The sequence below is a fragment of the Manacus candei genome, unplaced genomic scaffold (genome assembly GCF_025592945.1).
Source record: "Manacus candei isolate 608988 ecotype Guabito, Panama unplaced genomic scaffold, ASM2559294v1 h1tg000017l, whole genome shotgun sequence".
NCBI classification, from domain to species: domain Eukaryota; kingdom Metazoa; phylum Chordata; class Aves; order Passeriformes; family Pipridae; genus Manacus; species Manacus candei.
Window position 1 is genome coordinate 12,820,463 of NW_026138065.1, and position 12,870 is coordinate 12,833,332.

General features: G+C 36.1%; 1 protein-coding gene across 10 annotated transcripts in view; it reads right to left on the bottom strand.

Moving 5' to 3' along the window:
- KIF6 (kinesin family member 6) overlaps positions 1-12,870 on the bottom strand; it is a 163,267-nt gene that overhangs the window by 31,114 nt on the left and 119,283 nt on the right. For 8 of the 10 annotated variants that reach the window (XR_007903786.1, XR_007903787.1, XR_007903790.1 and 5 more), the window contains one exon: positions 8,179-8,229. Coding sequence is in view for 5 of the 10 variants with exons in the window: in XM_051782878.1 (XP_051638838.1) it covers positions 8,179-8,229 (51 nt within the window). In the remaining 5 variants the exon portion in view is untranslated. Of the gene's footprint in view, positions 1-158; positions 222-8,178; positions 8,230-8,929; positions 9,075-12,870 lie in introns of those variants that run through there. The other 2 variants (XR_007903789.1, XR_007903788.1) reach the window with 2 other exon arrangements.

The following is a 12,870-nucleotide window of genomic DNA, read 5'->3' on the forward strand; positions in this document are numbered from 1 at the left end:
GAATATTAAAGAAAAATAAACATACATTTTTATACTTCACTGCTTCTGTTTCAGCTGTGTATAGGTGGGTCCTGAACTGATGTGTAACTTCAAGTTAGACAATAAAGGAGGTTTTGACCTTGATTCAAGAAGTGAATACCAACCACATAAATGCATGTGGCAGCATCAGTTTGAACAATTTTGATCCTTCTGTTACAAGGTATTAGTAAAAGTCCTTTCATCTGCAAAAGAGAAGTAGATGAGATAGAAAACAGAAAGAAAAGACACACCATTATTGATGAAATCAATATATTATGAGATTGGGGTTGCACTGTAAAATGTTTAGTTTAACTCTTGGCCCAAGGAAGACAAAAGATGTTAGGCCTGAAGCCACTTTATCATGGATATGGTGTTTTTTTCTGTGCAAATAGCAGAGATATGTGTTAAGACTTCACCTCACTTAAGCGTACAATAAAGACAAAAGTACTACAGAAATTTTTGTTTCCACTCTCCCACATGGCTACTCCATTGGTCCTCTAAAACAGTTTCCTGAATGCTTTTTAAAATATTGTATGAGTTTTCCAGAAAATTTCTGAAGCTCCAATATAGGATTTCATGTCACCAGGAATGTTATTCTTTATGATCCATTTTGATGTTGTTCAGTGTTCTAGCATATGTGTTTGATTAGGATCATGTACAACCTGGGCAGTTATAGGGGCCAGGTTATGGTTTTGGGACCCCCTATCTCTGCTGGCCACACTCATATCCCACATCAAGTGCTGCACTTTTGCTGGTCTTCCCATGCACACACCTAACAGCTGCAGCTGCAGAACAGCTGGGCTGTCTGTGCTGGCTACCAGCTCAAGAAGGTACAAGAAATAAAGAGGTATTTAGGGATTTCTCATAATTCAGCTCTTTTCTATGACTTGTGAAGGAAAGGACATTGAGTTTGACGTTCTGGTAGCTGTTGGATGAATTACTCTGTACCATATACTGAGAAGAGACAATCCTGATATATCCAGAAACAATTACAACTTATGCATAAGATTCTTATCTGGAGAAGTATATCCAACCTCTGCACATTTGTAGGATATTGTTAATAGCTACTTATTTGAAGACATTATTCTCTGTGATCTTAAATATGCAAAAAATTTTGAGCAGAAAAGCAGTGAATTAATTTCCTTTGGTTCTTTCAGCAAAAAGTAAAATGGGAGAAGTTTTGTGTTCTGAAACACTGGATGTCACATTAGCCATGCTATTTCTCATTCCCTCTATCCTTTATATGATCAGATAGATAGAAATTGCTATTCTAGTTTTGACCACTACCTTGAAAAACTCAAAGAAATACAGATGTGAAAGAGCTCCATTTGTTGTTTATAGTTCATTAGATTACAGAACTTTTGTTTATTTCAGAGAGCTTTCACAGAGAAAACCTTGACTGATACAGAACTAGTCAAGCTGCCCAACATACCCACTGGACATGGTTGGAAGAAAGAAGTTTACAGCACCTTAGTTAAACTTTCTACAAACTTTTTAGAGCCAATAGAGGCTACTCAAAGATACACTGAAGCTAAAGCAAGCTTAGGCCTAGAATCAGTAGCCTGTATGTATAGAACCAAGTTGATTTTTTGCTCACTCCACTTCAAGTTCTATCTTAGAATCATAGAATCATTGTGGGTGGAAGGGACCTTGAAAGGCTGCACAGTCCAAGCTACTGCTCAAAGTTTAGTGAAAACTAAATCAGACTAGATTGTCCAGACATGTCATGAAAAACTCCATGGACAGAGATCCTACAAACTTCTCTGATGACCTCTTTCAATGTGTAATTATCCTCATAGAATCTTAATATTTTAATTTAGTAGATCAAACTAGAGAATGAGAATCTCCAGATTCTGCCTTGCTTACTTGCTAGAAACCAGAAGGAGTCTCTAAATAATAATGCAATTTGCACTGAACTTTTCAGTATTTCAGAAGAAATACTTATTCCAAGAAAGCTAACAGAGACTGCAAGCTGTTCCAACAACAGTGAAATGCCTAAGTCAGTGTCAATAAAACTGAGAACTGAATAGCTGTGCTACAAGTTCATGACTCCTAATAAAAATATCGCTTGATCCAAAGATGTCTTTGCTCTTTTCTGAGCTATGATAGCTGAAGTTGAGTGGGTCAGATGGGAAGCTTAATAGGAACACACAAGTAATCTCAGAATTTTCTCTGACAGTTCAAGAGGAGATATTTGCAAAGACTTCCAGTAAAGATGCAATATTCTCTTTCTTGAAGACAGAATGAAGGGGAAAACTCATGCCTTTCTCTAGAATTTAGCACTGTACCTAGAAAAACCTGCTGAGTGTTTTCTTACAGTGCATACTCTTACAGTTTTAAACTTAATTCCAATGTAATAGTGAGAAACCCCCAGAACATATTACCTAAGAAGAAACCTCAGGTACTGTGGGAAAAAAATCATTGCTGCTTGTTTAGCTGCTTTTTCGAATCCATGGTTCTTTTTCCTGATTGTGAACATCTTTACAGAAGGACTTGGTAGATACAGAAATACAAAAGCTCTTCAAGAGCTCATAGTTTTAGCCATAAACTGTGCTGACTTGAAGCACAAAACAGCATGCAAACCCAAGAGAGTAAGTTTGTTATGGTGTCTAACTTCACAGTTACCACAGGCTAAAGTCTATGCTTTTTCCCACCAAGACAAATCTGAAATAACTGCAATGACTTAAATACACTACAATAACAAGCTTCTCTAATCTACCTGTAACGTCCTATATAGCTACTTGTATTTCAAGCACTTGCTTAAAAACTGATTTGGTAAATATTTCTAAAAGCACTTAATATGCTACAATAATTCTACAAAGCAAATTCAAAAGCAGCTTTATCTTTGTCAGAGTAAAACTTTTAAAAAAGGCCAAGAGGTACTGGTTTCTGAATTTTCATCAAGTTTTGCTATTGGTATCTTTGTCTTAACAACAGTGAAAAATCATCATCCTTTTTAACAAGCACAATCTTACCAGCTTTCTGTCACTCTCAGAATTCCTATTTTCTTTGAAATACACTAAAGAAATCAAACCCATCACTAAAAAACAGTGGCCTTGATACCACTAGAGGTCACCCTACGAATAAAATAAGTTCCCTGCATGCACAAGTACAGGGAACTTTTACAAAAAACACCACTGTTGTTTGACATTTGAACTACAAATGCATAGAAGAATATAACACACAGAAACATTGTGCATATCAAAATTATGATTTGTTAAGAGAAATCTTTCCCTTATTCTGAGGCTATTGCAAACTGAATACACTGCTCTTTGGCATACTTTATTAGCCTTTGGATGATTAGTAGTACTGGGGACATGTTGCTTTATCTCCCACAAAAAAACCCAACCCAACCCAACCCAACCCAAACCAACCAAACAACCAAACAAAAACCACAAAAAAAACCCCATAGAAAAAAACAAACCAAAAAAACCCCTTAAAGTTCTGGACTTCAAAGAGATTATTTCTCTAAAGTGCTTTATTTAGCCCATACATAAGATATCATTTTTCAGCACCAAGAATGATGGTCTTGAAACAGGCCATCTATTATTCTCCATGGACTGTGCTGGATTTGTGTGGGAAAACACAAATTGCCAGTTTGGTCAACTTCTGTCATTTTCTGATTGAAAACACTTGTGTCTCTTCATTTCATGGCATCAGTACAGATCAAGAATCTTCTGCTTCATATGAAAAATGTTAAATGTCATCTCAGTTACAAGATATAAAGAAGTGAAAGAAGCCAAGGTCATTTTATTTAAATATGGATTTATTTAAATAACAGATCAACCCTGATGCAAAACAGCGGTTTGGAAGTGAGATGTGCTTTCCATTGACACAGATCACAGCAGATGAGTTCAAGACAGTTATAATTATTAGTCTAATTAATGTTATATATATCTGTAAAATGCTGCAAAGGTTGCAGAGAACTATCATACACTTATATACCAGATACAAACCCCAGTGGATCAACTTTTCTAGTGGCATGGGCCACATTGGAAGGTTCAAGGTCAGACTGGATGGAACTGTGAGCAACTCAATTTAGTGAAAGATGTTCTCCCTGCCCATGGTTGGAAGGTTGGTCTGGATGATATTTAAACGTCCCTTCCAACCCAAATCATTCTGCGATTCCGTGAGCTAACACTCTGGAAAACTGGGAGCAGCAGTTCCCCATTCTAACTCTTCAGATATACAGAAATGTGTCAAACAACATATTTTCTTTTCATCAGGTATAGAAGGGATATATGGTAGTGACAGCACCACAAGTACTGGAGGAACTGCTTCTTGAAATTCTTTCCTAACACTGGCTAGAATATTCCTGCAGGAGTACTCTGATACATTAATTATACAGCACTGTCTGTCCCTGCTTTATTCTGGTATTGATCATGTTCTTTGACTTCTAATCAAGGAAAGGTAAGTAAGCAGAATGAAACACGCTATAAAGAAACACTCATCATGGCAAGAAAAAGGATATAAGCTGATACTAATACTTTTAGAACAGGTATCTAGCTTTGAAAATGTAGGAGAAGATGATATAGAAAAGGCTACAGAGGGTACAAAGATAAGGACAAACTTTTCTATTTTTGCTTAAAACAAATGTGTTACAAATCCAAATATAAAAATAACATGCCAAAAGCCTTGCTCTCAGGCATTTGCCATACTAAATCAAATGCTGGTATGCAATATCAGGGATTCAAATATATCTGTTATTTCTGACTCACCTAGTCATTTTATTTTTTATAAGGAATGGGCTTTATCAAAGGAATTTTGCTTAAAAAAGAACTTTGGAAGAGCTCTTTGAATAATGGCAGAAATAAAGAATCTTATTTCTAAAACTCAAGTTACAAAACCAGGAAAAACAAGTGGAGGTTTTGTTTGTTTTTTTGTTTTTAATAAAGTATTGATAAAACTGCACCTTAATGCTGAAATCCATACAAAGGATGCAGATACCCTACAAAGACCCACATTTCTCCTAATTTTTTTTCATTTCAAATAGCTGTACAGAGAAAGTGGAGCTAGACAGTAATTTAGTCTCAACAAACCTCCCCAGAAGCAGAAAGGTTTTGCCATCTTTTGATGTTTTCAGGAGAATTCCAAAAGACAGGATTGCTACTAGCAAGAATTGCTACTAGCCCAGATTTCAAAACTTACACAAAAAGAGAAGGGAGTCTCACGGAAAACGTGAGGAAAAGAAAATTATTTGAAATGGAAAGCTGCAAAACTCCATTTCAACTAAACTGATAAACTACCCGTAATTATCAGTGATGAGGGGCATGCTGTGTTGAAGATGCTGCACCACTGGTCGCAGACTAATATTCATGTTAATTTAGGAAACTTTTCAGACTGCACATAATAGATGATCCTTCTGTGCATAAAGCTTTGTCCCAATGTGCTTGAAGCTGACTGAACAGCCTGGGGGACTTGCAGATTTACTAAACATTTCTGCTGATATGGACAGATCAGTCAAGGGTATGTTCAAGGGTACTTCCTAACTTCCAGAGTTGACCCAACAGAGGCCTCTACTCAAGATGTAGTTGAATAGGCAAAACTGTGCAAGTCATAGCACAGTTACTTCTGTTATGGAAAGTAATTGTACAAAACACACCTCTGCTACATGACTACATCCCCATAGAAGCATCCTCCCATTACAATACATCATAGGATTTCCTATGTCATCAGGCAGGTCCAGCTTAGGATTCAGTCTCCCCCCAGTGCTGGCAAATAACGTTACACTAGCCTGCTTGCAGTCATGCTCCATCTATGCAAAACTGGAATAAGAAAATGGAGAATCAGGTCCTGTATTTTACAGAAATGCTAGTTAAAAGCATCTTAATATTTCACTAGAATCAAATAAACCCCTACATTTCTTCTGCAACACTGCAAACTCCACGAAAAGCAATTTTTTCCTCCCTTTCCTCCTATCTTTTACACCCAGCAACATTCTCATGATGCAATTTTTTCACTCTGTGAATACTTAAGCAGTGTATACATTATTTTATTTTAAATCCTGCCTAAAAATGCAGTTAGTCATGAAAAAGGAATTTTAAATCCTGTCTGAAAATATTTTTAAGCATGTTACTCTGAAAGATCTTACTGAAGATAACTAAAAGAAGTTATTTGTATAATAAAGTATTTTTATAATTAATAAAGATGAAAGTTACCCAAAGAGTGAATCTTGCAATTTTGCACAAAATATTCAATGTTTCTGGTTCTGTACTGACAAACATGAAGCAATCCCTTGTCTCTGATGAAACCTCCCATCTATTTGTGTCCTTTGTGAACTTCCAGCATATGGTGTTTTAAAAAAGACAGCTAAGAGCAATGGGCTTAGTACTGGAGTTTTCCTTCAATAAGAAATCCATATCTTAAGCACAGCCATGAGGGAAACAAATCTACACTGTTTAAAATCCAACTAGAATAGCTTCTTCAAGAGTTTTAACCATAAAATTTTTTAAGGAAAAAAAAAAAAGGCAGCTGGAAGATATTAACTTGGTTTCTAATTGAAACAATGGTGTGTTTTATTTCATGTAGGGATTTCAACAGACTCTTAATTAGAACTTTTACCACGCAGTTTTCAGAAAAAGTATCTTGATGACATTCTGGTTGTTGAGAAGTTCCTGGGAGACTTGACACCTGTTACTCCTTGGAAGAACATTCACTCAAAAATACAGGCAGGCAAATAATACTCCCCAACTCATAGAATAAATATTAAGTCTAAATAACCAGAGTATTTAAAAGAATAATGAAAATACTGAAAAATAATTTGTGCAGTCCAGACTTTGTGATGATAGGCAGACAGCAGCGCTTAAAACAAAAGGCAAAAACGCATGGGTTGCCTGCTGCATTTTAGAATACTAATAGAATATTTACAATGTAAATGTATAGCTGGTAAAGTCACTACTACGGCATTTCATAAGGACATGAAAAATTATGCTTACCTATGTTATGAAAAGCAGGGAGGGGAGGGGAGGGGAGGGGAGGGGAGGGGAGGGTGCTTTTTAAACACTGTCAGGTATGGGACACTGATCACCTATCTAGGAAGCCTGTTCTTGGTAAAGAAACTTTTCCTAATATCAGATCTGAACTTTCTCTGATGCAGCTTTGAACCATTCCCATGTGTCCTGTTACTGGATACCAGGGAGATCAGCAGCTCCTTCATTTCCCCTTCTCATACTGATCAAAATAACTTGAGTTTAACTCCTAGGCTTTATTGACATGGACAACATTAATTTTCAGTGCTGATTATCAAAATAAAAAGGGATAGAGGTATAAAATAATAACATAATCAACAAAGCTTGAGATGCATGAGTAAATTAGAAAGAGAAACTATTTTTTTTCTGCAGTAACTTAACTTGCCTGACTTTTGGGATTAAGAAAGTCCCTCAAGTTTCTCCCTCTTACTAAGAGACAAATAATGTTCTCTGTATTATGTACACACAGAAATAAATGCATCAACTGCAATCTGGTCTGAGTTAGCTCCATCTTTTATGTGAAGAAGGTCTATGAAGGCACATTTTGGGATTCTTTTATGGATTTAAATGAAGAGGGATCTAAACTGTTATTGCAACAGCAGTTTTCTGTCAAATTTTAGATGAAGTTTATTGTCCCAGAAGAGGAATTCTCACATGAACACTCCTAGGCTGTTTCAGTACAAAGTCAGTAGAGTCAGTTTTAAGCATCTTAAAACAAATTTGGATGACTTTACACTTATATGAACAACTTACAAAGACACTTCTAGCTTCACAGCTGTGTCAACAGAAACCGTAAGAAATAACTTCTCAACTCCTATAACTAGATGCGAGAGAAATGACCTGTGTATGCCTTCAGCCCCTCTCAGAACGAGAAAATTTAAAAAGGATGTTAGACAGACTGTGGCAACATGGCTACTAGCTCAGTCTCAGGACATACTAATGTCTGTTAATGGGAATTCAAATTAGACTAATCAGAAACCAAACTCCAAAACCTATAAGAATTTTGTATTATTTTTCTCATCACATATAAAATAAGATGCCTTTAGAGTCAAATTTCAGGCAAAGTTCACAGAGTCCATGTTCTTTATGGCATAGATATTGCAGAAATACTGTGGCAAAAACTGTCATAGAAAATACAACCTGCCTCATAAGCAGATTCATCCTATCTATACCTGAAATGTTATGGTCTTACCTAGAGCTGCTCTCTGAATGTGCCTCTGGGTTATCTCTCCTTTCAGACAGTCTGTAAAGGACACAAAATGCAAATAGTTAGAATTCAAAATGTCAAAAATCAATGAAGTCATTGCTTTCCCATCATTTGAAATTCCCTGTGCTGCTGGCCAATTTTAGTTGGTTTTTTTTTGTGACCCATGGGACAGGAAGTTTTCTGAGTTCTGTCCTTCTCTCTACTGCAAGTAAACAAGTAGGCACAATGAGACTCTACATATCCTAAGATTTAACTTTGTCCAGTAAGAAAAACTGAAAATGAGGCTCTTTACTGTCAAGCACTTTCATAGGATAATGATCTGATGTTGCTAGATACAAAAGAAATCCAAGTGAGGCTAAAAGACATAGAGAATTCCAAGTATTTTTTCAAACAGACTTACAGGCACTAACGGTGGAAAGGAGATATTAGGTCACTAGTCTGCATCTTTGCCAGTGAAAAATTGGTCCCCTACAGTCCATTTTTCCTGTTTGTCTAGCCCAGTTTCAAATATCTCACGTGCTAGAGCTTCTGCAAGTTCTACTAGTGCCCTGGTTCCAGACAGGACAGGGTTAATTTTTGCAGTAGCTGCGAGGGGGCATGGCTAGGACACATAGGTTATTCTATACCACCTCATGTCCTTGCCAGGATGGTGTGAAAGGGACTCTATTCCAGGGAGAAGGGGTTCTTTCCAGTTGAGAAAACATGGTAGAGGGAGCCATCCAGTATTGCCTGTTACCATGAATCCTTTCCTTTCTTGTATGCTGTTATTAGTAGTGTTGCTGTTAGTGTTCATTTTCTTATCTCATTGCTGTTTCCAGAAATTGTCCTCATCTCAACCTGTGATCTTTGCCTTTTGTGCTTCCAATTCTCCTCTCCACCTGCTGCAGTGGGGAAGGGGGAGAAAGCAGGGGAGTGAGAGAAAGAGCGGTGTGTGGTTTGGAGAGTCTTGGTGGGGGCACTAAATTGGGGAGCACAGTTCCTAAACCACAACAACTACTCAGCATAAGTCACAGTGTAGAGGTCGTTGATTTTCAACCAAAAATTAACTAAAATTTCGTTATCTCATTATTTCTAACTAGGCTTCCATGCCCCATATAATTCACCTTTACCATTCTTTTATCAATTTTCACCCTGTTCTATGATATTGTTTCAATTTACCAATTATTCCAAACCATAATTAAATTACGACATAGATATTAATGAAAACAATAAAGGAAAAACATAATGCTAAATGCACAATTTCAGCAGTACGTGTGTTCTGAGGGAGGATGGAATTATGCCTTTCAAGTTTTCAAATTAAAACCATTTCTAAGCAGAGACTTGTTCATAATCTTTACTAAGCTGTACATCTGGATACCAGGGAAAGAAAAAAAATCCGCAGGATTCACTTTTTTTTTCCCCAGACCTCTGATTATCTACATCATATTAGCATGCATTCTGAATTAAAAATATCCTTTTACTTACAAGTGAAGACCTACAGAATAAACTAATCAGAGCAAATTACTCATTAACCACTGTCAAATGCTTAAACAGAGAATGTAAAAAAATTTTTAGAATTCACAGGTCATGAGAATTAGACTGCTCTGTGAGCACAAAAGAACCATGACAAATTAAACTTTTTTGGGAATTATGAAAATAATTGTAAAGTATTTAGTAGCATTGTAGAAATGATATTGTATGCAATACATTACAGTGTAACAGTAAAGTTTTGCTGGATTGAATATTTATAGAGAAACAAACAAACCAAAGCATCCTACCTACTCCTTGACTATAAAATAGATATTGCAGAGTTGTATTTTTCTGCAGAGGAAGTTTTATTCTTTTTAGTTATTTTTACTTAAACCAATGAATTCTTCTGTACTTAAAGTTAGCTGTAAAATTAAGAAAAGCCTTCAGCTACTGAGAAAGAGATTAAGTGAAATAACTAACCTCATCTACCCCTGCTATAACAAACAAATAAATCCTCCACCTAAATCCCCTTAATAATTTTTACCAATAAAAGCAGTGTTAAATGATCAATGCTCACCATATTTGTGCTTTGAAAGCTTTATCAAGCAACTCAGTTGATGTCAATACTCGGTACAATGTGATTAAATGTGCTATTTATTCCCTCAAATTGCTTTTTGCTACTCTGGATATTTAGATCCTTGTATTCTATTGCACCGTATCACACAGCGTGATGTTACTCAATATTGAGCCATGAGACAGTCATGAAATGAAACAATTTGTAGTAATCTTGAGATTCATCTCAATGGATTACCATTAACTGAGGTGCCTCAGAAAGCTATCTATATATTTATCTTCATGTAAGAGCTTATAAACTCTTTCTTATGCACTGTGAGCTGCAAAAGGCAGCTGCCATTGTCATATGATAAAAATGGCTGTAGTAGTGAGAATATGCTGTTCATCAAGAGCCAACTGAAAAAAAGGGTGACATACAGTTCTCAATCCTGTCAATATATGGTGTTATTTCTCCTTCTTTAACCTTGCTAGAAACAGATCATCAGCAATCTAAATGTTTTGCATTTCAAGCGGCAATGAGGTCAACTGAAAAAAGCAAGGCAAACAAGTCAATGAAAGTAAGATCGAACAGACAGATAACAGCTTGCCATCAGTACAAATATGTGGAAACACAAGAACATGGGGACTGTTTTTAAATGATTATAGCCAAGAGGCTTGATTTTTAATTATGTAGAATTCACTTTCAACACAGCTAGGATAGAAACCACAGAGGCTGCAAAAGTTCTGCTTCTATTGCAAGCTTTCTCAGATCAGTCAGCAGTGTGAAACTGTCCCAAATGCTCCTCTCCCCTTTCATTCTAGCCTTTGTACACTACTGCTCCATCCATGACATGGACCATGATGTTGCAAGAAACCTTGTCCTTCTTCAACCTGGCAGCTTTGTGAAAGAATGAGAAGCTGGAACCAGACCACCTGTAGTCAGAGAGGAACCAAAGAAAACTTCTCTTTTGGCCAGAAAAATAAAAATCCAGCGTCAGCACTCTTCTAGCAAGAGTTTTTATTCTTTAAATAGAAACAGAAAGGTGACATTTTTCCTATTCACACAGTCCAAACTGCCTTTTCAAGGCAGCAAAAACTGAACTTCATTTTGCAGAAAACTTCCTGAAACTGTAATTGTAATGGGAAAAGTAGCCCAAAAAGGAATTCTGATTCCGAGGACATGGTGGTATCATGAGGCACCTGACTATAATTCCATACCAAGACTTAGCCAGATATTATTTAATCTTTCAATTTGTTTTAATCCAATTTGAAATCTGACAGTTTATGTAGATTTAATTTGGAAAAAAATGGTTTTCACGTAGAAACTCTTATTTTTGACATAACCTTAAGATTCTCTGTGCATGTTTTTCATTAAAGTAATCTTGTTTTGTTTTCAGGATAAATACTTGTGGGGGAGAACGAATGTTTCTGAACTGTTCTACTTTTCTGCCTCTGAGAACATTAATGCAAGGCTTGAAGTTCATAAGTGACAGAAGTAGGGGGGTGATTCCAGTACTGTTGCCTGCACAGATCTTCCCATATAAACAAATGGAAGACTTCAGTCTTTAGTACTGCCAGTTCTGCAATCTTCATAAACACAAATATTTACCCAAAGAAATATGAAGAATCACATTCTCATTAAAATACCCATGTCTTCTGATTCCAACAGTATAAAGTTGTGGACAAGGTAGTGCTTAAATGTGGTTTGCAAAAATTGAATTTAAGACTTGGAGAACATCTCTCAACATATGGCTAATTATGTTTTCTGAAGTTTCACCAAACAAGAAGTTAAAAATAGGTCTATAGCTGATACCAAATTTTTTCCAGTGGAGTCATTCTTCATTTGGAGATAACAGTCCCAAGAAAATGTTGAATGCTGCAACTCTACATGTTTTGGCAAAAAAGTAGTTTTGGGGAATTTAAGAATTCACTCAGCATGCAGCCAGCTGTCATTAAGGTTGTGATAAATCTATTGTTTTTGGCCTGTGTTTCTGGACACATGTACCATCCTGAGGTATGGAAAAGAGATGAACTGGTAACACAGAAATTTAGCTTTGTGACAGGAGACAAAAGCAAGAAGGGAAACAGAGAACACTAGAAAAATGGACTAGAGAAATCTAATTAAGACTGATGTAAAGCAGAAGAAACTATCCCATACGGTGACTAAATATGAATACATAACTTGAATAATATGGCTTTAACTTCTTGTCTTTGTGTTGTTTCAGACTGTTTCAAGGATCTGAAATTATTATTACAGACAATGAATGCTTTGACCATACTGCATATGCTTCAATTGAAAAATGAGTATATTACAATTAAGAAAACAGTGATTAAAAAAAGTATTTTCATTTTGTTTGAGTCCGTATGACAGGTTTTAAAACTGCTCTTACATTTTATCAGATCCTCCATATAATACTATTATAATGTTTCAAAGGCTGCTACCTTAAAAGATAGAAGTGCTGGTCAAGTAAAGAGTACACATACAACCTTAACTCCCTTCCTTTGAGAATATTTGTTGCTATTGGTATGGATACACCTTTAACTTGGCACAGGGTCTCTTCTGACTCAGTAATTGACAGGCTAAAGCCTTTGTCAATAACTCTTTATCTCCTGTTATTTTTTAGTATTTTTCTATTATTTTACATTTTCCAAGCCTGTGTTTATCCTAATTAGTCC